Source organism: Manacus vitellinus, unplaced genomic scaffold, assembly GCF_001715985.3.
Source record: "Manacus vitellinus isolate BGI_N305 unplaced genomic scaffold, ASM171598v3 scaffold_100_pilon, whole genome shotgun sequence".
Classification (NCBI taxonomy): domain Eukaryota; kingdom Metazoa; phylum Chordata; class Aves; order Passeriformes; family Pipridae; genus Manacus; species Manacus vitellinus.
The window spans coordinates 827,707-846,594 of record NW_021938794.1 but is presented as its reverse complement, the minus strand read 5'-3'; the positions used below and the strand labels follow the sequence as shown (position 1 = coordinate 846,594).

Here is an 18,888-nt window from a genome sequence, read left to right as displayed (position 1 = left end):
AGGGTTTAGTCCCCTCAGAGCTGGGATTTTAGCTCTGTTTGTGGGGAAGGTGGAGGGATTCCCTGCGCTGGGGGTGGTGGCAGGGAAGGAAAGGGATAACTCATGAGTTGGTGCTTCTGGGTGTCGTTTGGCCCTTTACCTGCCCGGGAGCAGAGTCACTCACCTGGCACAGAGTGTAGTGGCACTGCCAGCAGCTGTGACACCTCAGTGAGGGGGGACATACCCACCTCTCAGAGATGGTGTTGTGCTGCATTTCATCCACAGGATCTCAGCTTAACACACAGAGCAGCAGAGTGGGATATCCCTGGAAATCCCTTTAAATGCCCTTTATCTGGTTCTGTGGCTCTGGTCTGTGGTGGTGTCTGTAAGTGCCACTTGCACAGCTGGACAAGCTGAATGAGACTGTTCAGAGCTGGGGTTGCAGTGGGGTCTGTCAGCTGTGATACCCTCATGGAGCACAGGCAAAGCTCTACAAACTGAATTTAAACCTACCACAGAACCTGCCCCCCTGACCTCTCGGGCTGGGCTGAACTCACCTGTGCCTGTGGGATCAGCTCTTGCTTTTGGGCACCTCTCCAGGAGCTGACCAGCAGGGATTGTCCTCTGGAACAGCACCAAAGCAACATTTCCTGTGTTTTTTTCCCCAGTGAAACGTGAGGTCTATGAGGACGATGAGGAAGCAGTGCAAGTCAAGGAGCAGAGCATCCTGGAGCTGGCATCACTACTGGCCCAGACTGGGCAGGCAGAAGGTGAGTCTGAAATCCAGCTGAGCTGACAGGAGGTACTGCAGCCAGTGGGTTTAGTCTCCTTATTTATGGGACAGCAGGAAAAGTAGCTTTTGGCAGGGAATGTTTTCTCAGAGACAGGACAGAAACTAAACTAAAAAACCCCTAAAAAATTAAATAAACAACATAAAATGTTAATCTTGTACTGCTTGTCCCAGTGTCCCAGATGCTGCTGCTGTACAGTTCAGTCTGTGACCTTTGGATGTGTTGGTCTTTTAGTACAAGTGATTGTTAAGTCATTATGTTTGGGATGAGAAGTGTCTCCTGATTGGTTTTTAATTACCTCAGAGCCTTGTTTCAAATGGGAAAGTTTGTCCCATAAAGTCCTTTCTCTCCAGCAGCTTCCCTCACAATTAATTGATTTATCTGCTGGGCCATGACATCAGCAAAGCCTGCCCAGCTCCACTTGGGAGCAGGATGGGACAGGCCCTCCATTGTGAGGGGACAGAGATGGAGTTGAGTTCTCTGTTCAGTGATTATTTGGAATCCGTTCCTGTCCTCTGTTTCCTCAGGGCAGGGGGTTGGTTATTTTGCACTCAGCAGTTTGGGGTTGTGTTTTTGGGAGCACTTTTCACCTGGAGCACTGCAGGAGCTGTCACACCCTGTTGGTGTTCCTGGCCAGGCTGCAGCCCTGGGGGTTCTGCCTGTGCCCAGCAGTGGGGCAGGGTGAGGAGTGGAAGGTGTGTGCTCTTAAGTCTGGCACTGGTGGGGAAAGCAGCCCAGCAGGAGGTTTGATCACACTGGAATTGGACTGGGACACCAGAGCTGACACTGGGAAAGCTCTGTGAGGGCTCAGGGAGCTGCTGATCCAGATCACAGTTTATATTTGTTGTGGAATTACCCCCTGGTGTCCTACTGTCCAGCCTTTTGAAACATCTCTTTGACTGGGCCATTGAAGTGCTCTGCCCATATCCAGAGGTGTTTTGAGCATTCCAGACCCCAACCCCTCTGTGGATCCCATTTAAAGGGGCTGGGGATGGGAGATGACTGGCCCTGAGAGCAGTGCTGGAAACAAAGGTGCTGTTCCTGTCCCTTCACTCAGGTGTGCACCTCTGATTCCTGCTGGGGACTCCTTCCAGAGCCTCTGGGGAACAATAAACCCTTCCAGCCCAGCATTCCTGCAGGAAGGCCTGGAGCAGGACAAAGGAAGCTGCTGTACAAGTGCCCCTTTCCTAATTGAAGTCAGTCAGCTCGGTGGGGGTGTCACTGTGCCAGTGCCCTTTGCACTCTGCTGTTTACTCATGTAGAAAAAAACCAAACATGGTTCTGCCCCTGCACCAAGGGAGATGTGAGTGTTTGGGCCAAAAAGGGGGAAACCATCACCAGGGTCTCCTCAGGTCAGTGTGGGATGTGCTGCTGGGGAGCAGAACTGGGAGCAGAGTCCATGTGACCTCCTCATCTCTGCAGAGCTTGGAGTAGTCTTGAGTTTAAGTGGAAGTTTTACACCAGTATAAAGAACTCCAGGGTTTTCTGAGAGGGTGGGCAGCTAATAGATTTATTTCTTTTTAAGGGGAAGGCTAAGAAATTGAAAATAACAACATTAACTCATCAAAGGCAGGGTTATGAAGGAGCAAACTCGAAATGTATGTGCAGGGTGTTAGAGAGAACACTGAACTGCAGAGTGATTTTGTTCTGGGTAGAAGAAAATCAGTGTGGTGACATTAACATGCCAGCTGTGTGTGTGTAGATGGGAGTGGGATCAGCAGGATGTGCTTTTTGGAGGTGTGGTGGAGCTGGGGGGGAAGGAATGGGTACCCCAGCTTGGGGCTGGGCTGGTGCTGTGGGAGAGGCTCTGTCACCTTCCCTTCCTGTCACTTTTCCAGGTTTAGTTTTAGCAAGTGGTGACAGGTGACAGGTTTGAGGTGTTGCAGTGCCCAGTATCCCTAGAAGTGGACATTGGGAAGGAATCCTTCCCTGGGAGGGTGGGGAGGCCCTGGCACAGGTTGCCCAGAGAAGCTGTGGCTGCCCCTGGATCCCTGGAAGTGTCCAAGGCCAGGTTGGACAGGGCTTGGAGCAACCTGGGCTGGTGGGAGGTGTCCCTGCCCATGGCAGGGAGTGGCTTTAAGGTCCCTTCCAACCCAAAACATTCCATGATTCCATGACTCTGCTGAATTGCAGCCTTTGTTTAGAAAAACAACAATAATACCAGTGACCCTCTTCAATCCTGTATCCTTATCAAGCAGATAAACTCACAGATCAATTCCTTTTTTTTTTGTGACAGTTCTAGGTTTTTATAGAGTTGGAATAACTCGGATCAGGAATTTGGATCCATGATGTGTGAGCTCATGGAAGCACTTTCCCCGAGGATGAGCAGCAAGGCTTAATTTTCCAGAGCTGCTGCTCATCACTTCTCCAGAGCTGTCAATCACACCCCTTTGCCAGGCATTGCATTCCCTTGAAAAAAATAAAATCCTAAAAATAGTTGGTGGTTATGTTGGTAGGGAAGAGGAATTTCTGCAGGAACTTTGATCTGTGTGGCTGAAGGTGTAGTTTGCAAAATGCACAGCTGGATTCCAGCTGTTGACTGGGCTTTCTCCTGAGTTCTGGGGCAGCTGCAGAGCACATCAGTGGAAAGGTTGGACACGTCCTGCATTATGTTTCACCTGATTTTTCCTCTTTTTCTTCTAAAGTTCCTGTGGGGAAGAGTATGATGGGCACTGAAGCCCTGATTCCACTGGTCCTGAGGGGCTGGGGTAGCCCAGGGAGGCACAGGAGGAGGTGCTTGGGAGTGGTTGAGAGCTGCTGGATCCAGAGCCCCCCTTCCCAGCTCACACCCTGACCCCTGGGAGTGGCTCTGTGCAGAACTGAGGTGCTGGAAGGAGCTGTGTGCTGCTCTCGTGGGGGTTTGTTTGCTGTGTGTGAAACCAGAGTGTTTGGCTTGGGTTCAGATGGTTGGGATTTGCATCCATGAGTGGTACTGGGGGTTACATGGACCTCAGGACAGGAGTGGTGTGGGTGAAGTGGGGCAGCAGATATCAGTTCCTTGTGGAGTAAAAGCTGGGCACTGTCAGGGCTTAGATATTAAAGCAGCTGTGCCTTAGTTCTAGAAAAACCTGCCCATGTGTGCTCTGGCAGAGAGAAAGTCAAACTTCTATGAAGGCTAAGGCCTGATAGAGCATCTTGTTCTGTTCCCTGTTCCAAGTATTTCATTGTGGAAGGATTCAGGATCTCTTGCACTGCAGTTTGGGATTGAGGCTGCTCTGAGGATCCAGGGCACACCCCAGATAAGTTCTGTTTGTTCTAAATCTGCACTTTGAGGTGTTTGAAAATGTCAGGACAGCATCATTCCTGGGCCTAAAGGGGCTCCAGGAGAGCTGGAGAGGGATGTGGGACAAAGACCTGGAGAGACAGGACACAGGGAATGGCTTCCCACTACCAGAGGGCAGGGTTAGATGGATATTGGGAAGAAATTCCTCCCTGTGAGGGTGGGGAGGCCCTGGCACAGGTTGCCCAGAGAAGCTGTGGCTGCCCCTGGATCCCTGGAAGTGTCCAAGGCCAGGTTGGACGGGGCTTGGAGCAACCTGGGCTGGTGGAAGGTGTCCCTGCCCATGGCAGGGGGTGGCACTGGATGGACTTTAAGGTCCCTTCCAACCCAAACCATTCCATGATCACCATGAGTGATTGGATTGGAAAAAACTGGGTTCCACTTCTTAAGAGTGTGAGACATGAGTTGTATCAGACTTGATTAGACTTAAAATAAATAGGTTGAAAAAGTAAAAAATATGAGGAATAATTTTTAGATATTAGTAAGATATTCTCGTGACAATTACTTTGCATTACTGCTAAATGAAATATGGAAGAAACCTTGTTTTCATTTGTTTGTATTGGAATCCTCCCAAACTGAAATCCTCCTGATACTCCCCCATATACTAATTGAAATAAAATTAGTCTCTTATTTTAGTTTTGATTTGATACCAGTTTGATACAGAGTATATTGCAGATTCCTGAATTAGCCATTACAAGTCTTTGTTTGATTTTTCTTTTATTATTACTGAATCTCGTAAACACAGTGGTGTCAGATCCACCTGGTATTTGGGTGAGACTCAGAAATCTGGGGCAAATAGCTGTGATTTCAGTGTAAACCCCTCTGCTGATGAGCCAGCACTGAATCCTGCTCTGCTGGAAGATCATCTTCCCAACCTGTAAACACCCTGCTGGGACCTGCCCCTCTGGCCACGTGTTGTTTGTTGTAGGAGACTTTTCACTTGTGCAATTCCAGCAGGTCACTCCCAGGGTGACATCTGGAGCTGCTGTGCCCTGACAGCCACATTCCTGCTCTCTGAGAATGACACTTTAGGGTGTTTCTTCATAAAGACAGACTTCTCCTTCTTCCACCTCTTCTAAAGACTCACTTTATACCTTATGATATACCTGTTACGAGCAGAAATGTAGTTACTTGAGGTAAGAGCTAATCAGGTAAAGGTGTAGCTGCAGTGTTAAGGAATGTCATTTTCCAGCAGTTGGAGTGTTAAGGAATGCCATTTTCCAGCAGTTGGAGTGTTAAGGAATGCCATTTTCCAGCAGTTGGAGTGTTAAGGAATGCCATTTTCCATTTTGGAGCAGGGAGTGTATCCCACTTCCTGGGTCTAGCATCAAACTGAGATCATAAAAACACATTTAAACCACAAACTCCATTTTACAGAGAAATCTCAAAGCATTTAGCAGATTCTTACATTTTTAAAAGGTGCCTGAGGCAGAGGTAGTTCCAGCTGGTGGTAACTGGGGAGCTGCAGCCCCAGGCAGTGTGGGCGAGGCTGGAGCCCCCTGTTTGCTGCAGGTGACATTTATCACTGTGTCCTGTGAAAACAGTGTGGAGAAACTGCCTGTTTGGTGGAATAAATGCTGTGTGCAGACCTGTCAGCAGCTCTTGGCTCTTGTGTTTCATGATTTGGGGTTTGTTTTTTCTCCAGAGCTGGGAGGACTCCTGAAGTATATCCGGCCCTTCTTGAACATCATCAGCAAAGCCAAGGCCGCCCATATAGTGCGGGTCCTGCTCGACCTGCTCCTTAACATGGAGGCAGCCACGGGACAGGAGGTGAGGCTGCAGTTCCAGCAGCAATTCCAGCTGTTCCTCAAAAGCTGCAATACCCTTATCTGACCTAGTTTGCTTCGCACTCGAGAATGATTTGTGTCATTTAAATGCACTTGGATGTGTTTTATAAATAAAACATCAGATGATTTGGTTCACAGCCATGTTTTCCTGCTGCAGGTTAGGAGTGGTTCCCACCCTGTCTTAGGTTTGTGTTGTTTCCTCAAGTTGGGATGGGTTGGATATTAGGGAAAATTTCTTCACAGAAGGGGTTGTCCAGGCCTGGCACAGTCCCCATCCTGGAGGGATTTGAAAGATGTGTGGATGTGGCACTTGGGGACATGGGTCAGTGGTTGCCATTCTGGGGGAATGCTTGGACTCGATGATCTTTGGGGTCTTCTCCAACCTAAATGATTTCAGGTGCAGCATTAGGAGTGTTTTGTAGCATGGTCAGTGCTGGGGATGTGAGAGGTGCTCCACCTGCTCCAGGGAGCCGGGGCCAGGGAAGGTGGGCCTGGTGTGGGATGGCACAGAGGAGCTGTCCAGGACCTGCTGGGGCTCAATGGTCAGTGTTACTCAGCATCTTCCACCTGGAGACAGAGTGTGGGGGATGTTTTACTGCACAGAGGCATGAAAGTTGCTCCTGAAGTGGGAGTGGAAAGAGTTTTACAGGTGTAAACTGTGTCAGTGGATGAACTTCTCCACAGAAAGCCCAGGACAGTCTAACCCAGTTAGGATTCAGTCTGTTCTCATCAGCTCCCTAGGATACAGTTGTTTGGTGTTTGGAGTTTTTCCCCACTCTTTGGTTATTTGGGAATGGAATAAGAACAGGAGCATCTTATAAGTGATGAGGAGCCATTCCAAGCAGTGGGCTGTACTGGCACACCAGTCCCTCAGGTGGAGAAGAGAGACAGGAGCAGCAGGTCAAGGACAAAACCCACATAAAACCTGCACACAGGGGCTGACAGACTGCAGGGCAGGTTTGGTTCTGCCATGCTGAGGGGCAGGTGATGTTCTCATTAGCCAAATTAGCACAGAACCATCACCTTTCAGGGCAGGTAACCCAGGAAATGTTCCTCCAAATTTGCTGTTTGCTTCTTGTGCCTTCTGTGTGATGTTGCCATAAATGGTGACAGAATGTTTTGCCTCCCTTTAGCAGAAGGGATCAGGAAGTGGGGTGGGATGTGCAGGTGAGAAGAGAGGAATCCTTAAATCATCAGGAGATGATGAGCAGCTTCAGACTCTTCTAAAGTTAACTTGGTGTAAAGGACAATATTTGGGTGCAGTTGCAAAAGGAGTTGGAATAACAGCAATGGAAATAGGACCCAATGAGTCAAAATTATTAATTTTCAAGCATATTCCAAACCCAAAACCTTAAGGAATGGTGACACCTAACCTATGAGGTTCTTGATGCAGCAGTCCTGAATCCTTTCAGAAATGTTCCAAGGGCCTTGGTGTCGAGAAGACTCCCAGGAGCCCAGTAAAGCAATGAAAACTGGAGGTTTCTCCAGCTCCTAATGCTCCAGCTACCACTGGGCAACAAATCGAAACCTCATAATGGCTTCTTATAAAATGGTCACATTTAATAAGCAGCGAGGAGGAGCTGCTCCAGAGATCCTTGGGAAAAGGATTTCCTGAGCCTGGCACCTCAGGACATTTATTTTCCTTTGTTGAAAACAGCATAATTGTGAGTTTTAACTTGTTAGTGCCTCCCCCAAATGCCTCTGAACGACACCTTTGGTGTCGTTCAGAGGCATTTGGGGGAGGCACTAACAAGGAAAGCTTTTAGCCTTGCCTAGTTAAACCTTGACTTTTAGGCTGGACTAATTTCCTTCTGCTCCCTTTAAGGTGGACCTGTGTTTAGAGTGTATTGAATGGGCCAAATTAGAGAAGAGGACTTTCCTACGCCAGGCTCTGGAGGTAGGTTGCTACATCCCAAACCCTGTGTAGGTCACATCATCCCTTTAGATTTAAGACCTGTCAAAAGTGTGTGTTGTCTTTGTGTGTGTCTCATGGGTGGGCATTAATTACACTAAAATCAGTGGTCCTCCTCAAAAAAAAAAAAGGCAGGATCTTGTCCACAACTTGGACCACGTGACCTGTCAAACACAGATTAATTTTAGTGAAGTGTGTGTGCAGATGAGAATGTCCAAAGTTTCATTTTACAAAATAAATCTGTTCTGGCTTTCCTCACAGCAGTTCCTTTTCTGTTCTCCAGGCCAGGCTGGTCTCTCTCTACTTCGACAACAAGAAGTACCAAGAAGCTTTGCAACTAGGTGAGGCTCCCACTAGATGGTGGTAGTAGATCTCTGCTTTTAAATGACTCTTGACAAGGGAAACCACGGGGCTGGGTCGTGTTCCTTGATAAGTTTTGTAGGATTTGGCTGTTAATTCCTCAGTGCTGTGCCAGTTCTGCCATCTCTTGCTGTAGCTGGGTGGTAACAGCTCTTAGAGATGTCTTTGTTCTCCTTGTTTCACCATCCTCACCCATCTCACCTGGTCTCAAGGCCAGGTTAGATGAGGCTTGGAGCAATCTGGGCTAGTGGAAAGTGTCCCTGCCCGTGGCAGGAGGTGGAATGAGATGAGCTTTAAGGCCCCTTCCAACCTAAACCATTCCAGGATTCTGTCTTATTAATTACAAATAATTTTGGAGGCTGTATCCGGTTGAAGGCTGGAGTTTGGCTGCTGCTGGAACATGCTGGAATACACTGCTGTGGTCAGGCTGAAGGGAGAAAGCAGCTTTTTGTCCCGTTCCTCAAACACAACCCCAGGAAAGCAGTGGTAGTGCTGGGAAATGGCAGAACCTCTGTGGGTGTCCTTAGACCAGCTCTGGTGAGGTGCTGTAAAGACTTCAAGAATTTTCTCCTGCACCACCTGAGATGGTCATTAACCACATGAACTCCTGCTCTGCCCCAGAGCAGAGTGAAGCAGGCCATCTTACAGCTCCCCTGCTGCCTTTTGAATGCTCATTTTGGAAATGACTGCAGATGAAAGTTCAAGCTGTGAGTGAAGTTTAAGCTGGGAGTGAGGTTTAAGGTGGCTGAGGGGTGTTTGCACAGCAGTGTGGCAGAGCAGGGCTGAGGGGTGACTGCATGGACACAGTGCTCACCTGGGACCCACAGCTTCTGAACCTGAGGTGGCACGAGCTGTGTCATGTCCAGAGTCACCTGGGGGACTTGTATCTGATCAGAATATCAAGTTAAGTGCTGTTGTACGTGGAATTCAGGATGGAGTTAGAACTAATCTGCATACAGAAATGTAATGAACTCAGGTTTCAACTGATCAGAGGCCACACTCCAAAGCTGTGCTTAATGAGTTTAATCCCTTGGGGGGGTGGGACAGCCTGGGGACTTGGGAAGGCCTGTACCTCTAGGACAGCCCCTGTGATGCTGCCCTGAGGGGTCAGTGTTGTGTCCATGGCTGTGGGGGGTCAGGGCAAGCAGGGAGTCTCTGGGATGTTTTTAGGGATAATCTGTTCTTTTCTACCCAGTAATGCAGTTTCAGATCTGCTTTTCAGCCCCTGAGAACAGCAAGGCAGGAGGAGGTGCTCATCTCTGCTCACCTAAGTTACCTCTTGGTTTAGTGGGGGGAAAGAAGGAGACAAGTTTTCTCCAAGACTGGCTCATTCTGTCCTCACAAGGCTTTGATGTGCCAGCTTATCTTGGCATCCTTTAGCCTGTCCATTCCCACCTCCTACATTTGCCCTGTAAATATCCTGTGCTTAAAGCATTCCTTCCTCATCCCATCATCTTAGGAGATTCTTAAAAATCCTCGAGTCTCACCTTTAGGGCCCTGGTTTGGGAGCAGCAGGTCCCAGAGCTGTTGTCCTTCCCCTCTCCAGGCTCCCAGCTCCTGCGGGAGTTGAAGAAGATGGATGACAAGGCACTGCTGGTGGAAGTGCAGCTGTTGGAGAGCAAGACTTACCATGCCCTGAGCAACCTGCCAAAAGCAAGAGCAGCCTTAACCTCGGCACGGACCACGGCCAACGCCATCTACTGTCCCCCCAAGCTGCAGGCAGCGCTGGACATGCAGTCAGGTGAGGCCTCCAGGAGAAAGGGGACATCCAGGACTCCTCCTGACACATCAGTGGCTCATCCTGAAGGGAATAATGGAAAATGATGCTCGCTGGGACCTCGAGGTGCCCACCCCTCTCCCCAGTTCCAGTGACATTGCTCCTGACACTTGTGTTTCCAGCCCAGTTTTGATAACCCCCAGTGGTGGATGGTCTGTCACCTCCCCAGGCACTGCAGCATTACACTGTGTTCCTGACCCATTACACAGTCCTGACCCAATTTACAGGCACTTACCTGAAGTGCCCCAAACTTGTCTTTCTTAAAATGTCCTCATAAGAGAGGGCAGGGATGTTCTTCTCACAGAGATGAGGGAAAGGGGGCACAGGATTCCCTTTACTGAGTACTACTGAGCAACCAAATTGTTCTGTCCTCTTCCAGTTATGTCCAGAATGACCTCTGGTTTGTCCCTCCCACAGGTATTATCCATGCAGCAGAAGAGAAGGACTGGAAAACAGCCTATTCATATTTCTATGAGGCATTTGAGGGAAATGATTCAATTGACAACCCCAAAGCCATCATTGCACTGAAGTACATGTTGCTGTGCAAAATCATGCTGAACAGGTACGTGGCAAATGGTGCTGGGAAGAACATCCCTGCATTTCCAGGGGAAGGGCTTTTTGTTTATAAGGCTCTGAGTTCTGATGAGGGAACTCAAGCAGTGTCTGCTTTATCACCTAATCAATGCTTCTCAGATGGTGTTGTTTGAACTGTAGTAATTTGCTGTCAGTTGGGAATTTTGGAGGCACTCTGAGGTTTAAGCTGACCTTGTTGCTGAATAAATGCTCTGTTCCCTTCCCTCCCCTCTCTAGCCCAGAAGATGTGCAAGCATTAGTGAGCGGGAAGCTTGCTCTGCGGTATGCAGGAAGACAGGTATAGAAACTTAATCCTTCCTATCTTCCTCTTATCTCTCAGAATACTGGGTTATTCTTTTTGTCAAACACTTTGGTCTTTTCATACCAAAATGCCATGCCTGAGTGAAATCCAGAACTGATTAAATTACCAAGAATCATTACCAGCAGTCAGTTGCCTTCAAGGGATTTCCAGTGATTTTCACAACCTGAGAACCTGGGGGGTTCACTTCGTTTCCCCTGTTTTTCTCCTCCCTTCAGGGCCTTGTGTCCCAGCCCAGCAGGTTGAGTCCTGGGGGGCTGTGAGGTGGAAGGAATTGTTAAATCTTCTGTTCATTCTGGCATGTGAACGTGCCAGGCTGGGAATGCTGCTCCTAAATTAAATGCAGGGATGCTTATAGAGTGTGCAGTACCAGATTCCAGGCTGGGAGCCTCCTGCCCTCAGGGCTGAGCTCAGGCTGGGCTGTGCTCTCACTGCCCACAGGGATTGGGAATTACCAGAGGAGGTCAGTGTGGAAGAGTCTGACATGGGGATATCCCTCCTGGAGCAGGAAGGGCAGCCCTAATCCTGCCTCATCCCCTTCCCCAGCCTGCCAGCTGGTTGGAGGCTCCTCTCCAGAGCAGGAGGGGCAGCTGGGTGGGAGATCCTGGGTATTGTCCAAACTGTGCTGCTGAGACAGCCACGATCAGCAGTTCCTGCAGCAGCTGGGGAACAGCACGGGGAGCCCTGGGGACAGCTCAGTGGGAACTGTGGAATGTCTTGAGTTGGAAAGGACTCACAAAGATCATCAAGTCCAACTCCTGGCTCTGCACTGGACAATCCCAAAAAGAAAGGGGGCAGCAGAATCCTGGGCCTTGTGCACCAGATCCACGTCCTGGGCACTGTTCTGCTGTTCTTTGGTGGGGTTGCCACTCTCTTTGAGGGAAATCAGGTCAGGGCTGAGGTTCTTGCTTTGTTCCAGCAATTAATGGGTAGACAAGAAGATGCTGTCCCTGGTGGGGTGTCCCTGGTGGGGTGTCCCTGGTGGGGTGTCCCTGGTGGGGTGTCCCTGGTGGGGTGTCCCTGGGACTGCTGCTGGGCCCCTGTCACCCAGCAAAGGAGATGTGGCTGTGCTGAAGGGGAGAAACTCAGCCTGAGGGCTGAAAATGGCCACCTTCATTTAGCAAGTGCCTAAGGGGGCATTTTCCTTAAAAACAGTGTCAAACTTGCTCCCAGCCTGCAGCTGGTGATCTCAGACCTGCAGACCTTGGGTGCTCTGTGGGGCTGGTTCCACACTGTGTCCTGCAGCTGCTGGACACGTTCCCCCCTCAGCAGCTGCTCTGCCTTGTGGCAGTGACACTCCCAGGGCTCTGGCACAAGGAACATTCCTGGTTTCCAGCTTAAGCACGTTCCCAGGATACTGCACAGTTTGCATAATCTCAGTGAGAGGAGATTCCAGAAAGAAATAACCTCTTTTTGGTGTTCTTTGCCCGCAGACAGAAGCACTAAAATGCGTGGCACAGGCCAGCAAGAACCGGTCGCTGGCAGATTTTGAAAAGGTGAGACAGCAAATGGGGCCTGGCTGGATAAAAACCAGGCAGAAATGCCAGGTTTGGAAAGCTGTAGGAGCTGCTACATCCCACAGCAGGAAACCATGGAAACATTGATAGAAAACAACAGTGCACCAAGCAAATACCCCTCAATAATCAACCGGTTTGCTTTTGTCAGCGTGGGGGGTAAACTTGTTCGAACCTGTTTTTTTTAACTTTTTATATTTGGAGAGCCAACTCAGAAGCAGTTTTCCTTTTGGTGCTGTTCACTGGGCTGTGTATCTTCCTGAAATTTTTCCTGGCTCCAGCAAGAATAGCCACAGAGGATTCCCATGTCAGGAGCCAATCCTGCTGCGTGTGAAGCAGAGATTTGGGCTTATGTGAGGATGAAAAAAGCTTGAAAGGCTGCTGGGCTGTCATGACCTCCTGGCTTTTAGCTAAGTTTGGGGTTGGATTAGCCATGATACTGTGCTGGGCAAGGAGGGGAGGGGGTTTCATCCTCAGAGAATCTGTTTTACCTCAACTATTTCTTCCACAGGCCCTGACAGACTACAAGGTGGAGCTCAGGGACGACCCCATCATAAACACTCACTTGGCCAAGCTCTATGATAATTTATTGGAACAGAACCTGATCAGAGTCATTGAACCCTTCTCCAGAGTACAGGTAAATGTTTCCAGCAGCACATCCAGCTGGTGCCTCTGTCCCCTGCTGCTGGGGGGTGAGGGGCTTGTTCCCTCATGGAATACCCCTTACTCAGAGCTGCTCAGCACTTCAGAGCTCAGGGTTCATCGTGTTCAGCTGAAAAAATGATCAGGAGGGGGCTGAGACTTTTGGAAAACCACATTCCAGAGTCACTGGCCTTTCCACCTGTTTCCCTTATGCTTGCTGAAAGGTGACTGGCTTTGGACCCTGAAGGTAACAGTGTTTTTCTTTGATGAGCTCTGACAGGGTGTGGGCAAAGCTGCCACGGTCTTGGAGATGAAATACTTCATGTTTCTGAGTGAAAGGGCTTTAGATGTCCAGTCCACCTTCAGTTAAAATTAGACACAAAGGACCTGAAGCTGCAGAGAGGACAAAGCCACTGCAGATTTTTAGCCCAGAGCATTTCCAGGCCCTTGAGCTGTTCCAAAGAGCCCCAGACCTCTGTGTTCTGTGTCCAAAGTGCAGCAAAAGATTTACCTGACTCTGTTGGTCTCTCTTGTAGATTGAACACATATCCAGCCTCATCAAACTCTCAAAGGTAAGAACCTCACTAGAAATCAGTGACACATCTTAAAAGGGCAGAGGAATTGGGGTTAAATGGCATTTGCCACTGGGAACTAAACATGAAGTGTGACTGATGTCACAGCATGATGACAGCATTTCCAAGCAAATATCCCCTTGGGAATTCAACTTTAACATGGGCAATTCCTGGGAGGCATCAAGTCTTCCTGTCTCTAGACTTTGCTGTAACATCCCCTTCTCTCACATGGGTTTTACTCCCTCTCTTGGCACTTTCTTTTTATTGGAGACAGATTTTCCTCTGCTGCAGGAACAACTCCTGTCCTGACTGGCTCAGTCTTCCCTGCTGCCCTGGGTTTAATCCCCTGAGCATACCCAGGGGAACCTTTCTTAGACCTTTAAGATCCAGGATCCAGCTAATCACCCTGCAGTGTCATCAGGGCTGTGACTGTCACACTGACTGTTGCAATAACTGCTTTACAGATAATCCCAGCCAGATTAAGTTTTAGGGAAATCCAGTGTAATCCCAGGAAGTTGCATCCCAGAGTGCTGCTGTCGTGTCCTGGCAGTGAGGGCAGAGGTTTGGACGTGAGCTGAGCTGGTCACAGAGTCACAGGGATCACTGAGGTTGGAAAAGGCCTCTGGCATCATCAGGTCCAACTGTTCCCCCAGCACTGCCAAGGCCACCACTGACCCATGTCCTCAAGGGCCACATCCATGTGGCTTTTAAACCCCTCCAGGGATGGAGACTCTCCAGTTGCCCAGGGCTGGACAACCCTTTCCATGAAGAAATTTTTTCCTGATATCCAGCCCAAACCTCTCCTGGCACACGGTTTTTTTTCTAGACCAGCCCTTGGTGTTTAACACATCCTTAATATCTGGAGTAAAAGCTGCTCTGCAGCTCTTTAACTGCAGCTGTGTCCCCTCTGCCCAAGGAGCTGGAGAGGAGCTGCCTCCTGTGGGCCTGCCTGGTGCTGGGTGGATTAAATAAAACTTGACCTAATCCTTGCTGAACTGAGCTAGAATGTTCCAGATCCCCTGAGGAGTAAAGCCTGTCTGAAGTGACAGATTCAGCATCATCTGTGGAACAAGGAGGCAGGACATTCTGGGTTTTCTCCTCATTAAAAGCTGCTCCTTAATTTCCTGAGGCATCTAAAGCATGTGGTGGCATCAAAGCCTGTCCTGACATTCAGTGAGGAAGTAGCTGCTCCTGAGCAGTGCTCATGTCCCACCAGGGCTGAGTGTGGAGCAGTAAAATTCACATTTTTATGTGCTTCTGGGAGACTTTTGATTTCTCTGCTTCAATTTCAGGCTGAGGTAGAAAGGAAGCTGTCACAGATGATCTTGGACAAGAAGTTTCATGGTGAGTCTCTGCATCCCTCAGTCCTGAGTGCCTTGGTGCCTGTGTGTGTACAGAGCTGTGCTTGGACTCCTCTTCCTCCTCTGAACCCTGGGGGTGCTCAGCCCCCCTGCTCAGCTCAGGTGACAGCCAGGGAGGCTCCTCCTGCTGCTCCATCCGCCTTCTTTAAGCCCAAGGATTGATTTTTCACAAATCAGGAGCACTGTTGGGTTCTCCTGTGCTGTGAGAGCATCCAAGGAGGGTGTGGGACCCCCAGGTGGGCTCTTCCCCCGTGGAGCTGAGTGGGATGTGGTCACCTTTCCCAGCTGGTTTGTATCCAGAGTGTTCTGTTGGAAGGGGCACTCCTGCAGCACAGGAGGTGCTCTGGGTTGGCTGGGCCCACAGCAGAGGTGCTGCCCTAGTGATCCCTCAAGGAAGCAGCTCTGCTCTGGTTATATTGTCCCTGTGTCAATCAGCAAGGCCCCTGGATCTGGCTGAGGGAGGGGAAGGCTGGAAGCAGCACGCTGGGTGTGGAACACTCTGGAAGGGCAGAGCCCACCTGGCACCTGGGAACAGTCCCATTATAGACCAGCTCCTTTTTAGCCTTGCTCTAGTGCTGGGCTGATCCATCCAGCTGGGCACAGGGCAGGGGCAGGGAGCTTGTAGGCAATGAGCTTCTCCTGGGTGGCTTCTCAGGCTGTTCCCTGGGATGTATTTTTTCCTGGGAATGCTGATGCAGTCCTGACCAAAATCAGCCAGTCCAGTGCAACACACGAGCCCTTCCCAGACCCTGGGCGTTTCTGGGGTAGATCCCTGATTTCCTACTGTTGGAAGAACAGACCCATGGAGCATCCCAGTGCTGAAGGCAGCTTGTTCCCACAGGAATCCTCGACCAGGGCGAGGGCGTCCTGATCATCTTCGACGAACCCCCCGTAGACAAAACTTACGAGGCCGCCCTCGAGACGATCCAGAACATGAGCAAAGTAGTGGATTCGCTCTACAACAAAGCCAAGAAGTTGACATAGGTGAGTGGGGCCTCTCCAGGCTCACAGAGCTCCGTCCCCATCACTCCCAGGCTGTGTCCCCGAGCCTTGTTCCCTCTCCTCTCGAGTGACGTGGCTCTGTTTTCTCTTTGCAGAGCTGAATTTGCTAGCTGTCATTTGGAGAGTGTGTGTGACAGGAGAGTGAAACCTTTGGGAAAATGTTAGGAGACTTTTTTTTTTTCTTCTTCTTCTTCTTTGTTCTACTTTTCGCTCGGAAAGTTTTTAAACTTCCTCATCCGGTGCATCTTGTATTCCAGACGATGCGTGTTCCAGTTCCCATGTAATCTTTCCTGGCCGAACTTTGTATCTGGGGGGGGGGGGAAATATTGTTTAAACAAAGAGGGTATTCTAAATAAAAGGAAAAAGGCTTACACTACCTAAACATGTGCTTTCCACTTCCTGAGGGACGGCAGAGTTCAGCAGGGACAGCGTTTTGTTACCAGTAGGTGCCCAAATCCAGTTTGTTTCCTCTCCTCCACCCTGAAACCAGAGCTGTGCTGGTGGAGCACGAGCAGCCAACTCGATTCCATTTGTACTGAACCAAACCAACCCAAAATGTCCAGACTGCTGGTTTATTTCTCAAGCCTCAAGGCCTCAGCCCCCTGGGAAGCAGCTCCGTGGGGGTTTTCCTGCAGGACGGAGCTGTCGGGTCCCCCCGGCCCCGCTCCGGGCGGAGGGGCCGGTGCAGGTTCCCCTGAGCCTGACTGTGCATGCTCTTGTTTGCAGATAGACTAGGTTTTCAATGTTTTCTCCCTCCCCACCTGCACTGGTAGGAAGAGCAGGTGACCCTGACTGTCCACATTTACTCTGCTGCATCAGTGTTTGATTTTTGTTCCCCATCTGATGTGGGACAGCTTGGCCCTCTGGAATAGCCCAGTGCAGCTCGCTGGGAGCTTCCTCCTTAGTCCCAAAGTCATGTGGGGGGTGGAGCACGGTGTATTCCAGCATGTTCCATTTTCTGGTGAGGTTTCCAGTAGGTTTTAATGCCATTTGGGCAGTGTAAGCTTCTACATCTCTGTCCTGCTCATCTTTTATTTCTCCTTTCTCCTCTGTCTCTTTTTCCCTCTCCATGTTTTTCTTACAAAATTTATATTTTGTAAAAGGATTCTGTTTTATCAGGAAATACTTTGCCTTCACGCTGACTCTTAGACTGGCTGATTTTTCCCTTTTCTGTTCACATTTTGACCTCTCTGACCTTATATTTTATTTTATTTTATTATTCTTAATTTCCATCTCCTCCAGTCAGTCGCTGTTTGGGTTTTTGGCACCATCAATATCAAATGTACAAACGGTTCTTGCTAACCAACACCAGGTATATCTGATGTTCAGATGAGTTCCAATAAAGAATTTTTTTTTCAAAAACCTCTGTCTCCTGTTTTCAGCCACCGAGGCACATCCTGGGCACATTGGGGGCATGTTTTTTTTTCCTTAGGGAAGGGTGGGATCATCCCCTCACCAAAGCACCATTGGGATTGATATTTGGAGACACCAAATGTGAGGGGTCGTGTTGGAAACAGCATCACTAAAGATTTATGCATTGTGACCTGTTCCTGGCACAACTCTTGAGTATATTATAAAAATAACGGGGCTTATGAAAAGAAGGGAGAGGGATTTTTTTATACTGGCAGATAGTGACAGGACAAGGGACAATGGCTTCCCACTGCCAGAGGGCAGGGTTAGATGGGATACTGGGAAGGAATTCTTCCCTGGGAGGGTGGGGAGGCCCTGGCACAGGTTGCCCAGAGAAGCCTGTGGCCGCCCCTGGAATCCCTGGAAGTGTCCAAGGCCAGGTTGGACAGGGCTTGGAGCAACCTGAGCTGGTGGAAGGTGTCCCTGCCATGGCAGGGGGTGGCACTGGATGAGCTTTAAGGTCCCCTGCAACCCAACCCTTTCCATAATTATTATTATTAAAAATCAAGATCTGGCCTCTGGGTCCTCCAACCATTCCTGAAGTGCCCTGATGCCATATTGGAGGGCCAGGCCAGGATTCCTCTTCAGGCTGGGGAGGGGTTTAGGGTGTCATTGATGCAATGTCTTGAATTTCCGTGTCTGGAACCCGCACAGCTGGGACACCAGATGGTGTCCCTGCCCCACCAACCTGCCCTCAGAGGCAGGAAAAGGTGAAGGATTTCACTCTGCTCTCACTCAGGGCTTGAGCTGCAGGGAAGTGCAGTTTTAGTTTTAATAGTTCTATTTTTAAGCCATAAGTAACTCACAAAATACTCCCCCAAAGCAGCTCTGGCCAGTTCACCATAATGCCACTGAAGTGTTTTGCCCTCCTTCAGCTACAGTCCTGTGTGTTCCTGCTGCAGGCGGTGTCCAGCTCTGACCATCATCCCTCAGCAGGGACAGAATTGGTCCTGACCCCACAGGTGACAGGGGGGGAGCAGATAGACCCTGTGCTGGAGGCTGAGAGGACCCAACCTGGAGCCAGGACGATGCAGCAGGTCTGTGGTGACACCAGCTCAGCTGCCTTATGAGGGATCAGGGAGGTTTAGTGACGCTTTAGTTGAGGTTTTCCCAGGTGCCTCCAAGTGTATTAAAATGAGGGCCAAAACCAACCTCAAATGGTAGAGCCTGTTGTTAAACCCTTTTGGCTGAAAATTAATAAAGCTGAAAATAAAAGCAGGGTGTTGCTGTCACACCCAGGCCTTCTGTGCTGCTCAGATCCAGGGGATGTTTTTAATGGACAAAGGGAATTCTCAGTGACAGCAGTGCCCAGGCTGGGCCTTCGCTGTCCTCATGATGCAGCAAAGCCTCCAGAGCTGTTTGAGAGGAGGAACTGCAGAGTCCTGGCCTTCCCTTAAAAACCAGCTCCCCCAGAGCGCTGGATGCCCTTTGAAGGACGGGCAGTTTTTCGGGTGCTCTGGGACAGATTTTGGGGTTTTTTTGGACATTCCCGTGCTGTGGGAGGGGGATCGGCAGCCGCAGGTATAAATGAGTTTGGATCATTAGTGCAGCCCTGGCGGGCGCAGGGACGAGCCCGACCTTTCCCTGTCCCGCTGCCCGGGCCGGAGGG

At 49.8% G+C, this 18,888-nt stretch overlaps 1 protein-coding gene across 1 annotated transcript; it reads left to right on the top strand.

Annotated features, from left to right (window-relative positions):
- Positions 1-636: 636 nt before the first annotated feature.
- PSMD11 (proteasome 26S subunit, non-ATPase 11) lies at positions 637-17,231 on the top strand. The gene is made up of 13 exons (XM_018087235.2): positions 637-749; positions 5,696-5,820; positions 7,663-7,734; positions 8,033-8,090; positions 9,656-9,850; positions 10,304-10,448; positions 10,697-10,757; positions 12,212-12,274; positions 12,804-12,929; positions 13,471-13,506; positions 14,799-14,850; positions 15,709-15,851; positions 15,965-17,231. Exons 2-12 carry the CDS (start codon positions 5,797-5,799, stop codon positions 15,849-15,851), a joined length of 975 nt encoding a protein of 324 aa, XP_017942724.1. The 5' UTR covers positions 637-749; positions 5,696-5,796; the 3' UTR covers positions 15,965-17,231.
- Positions 17,232-18,888: the final 1,657 nt, after the last annotated feature.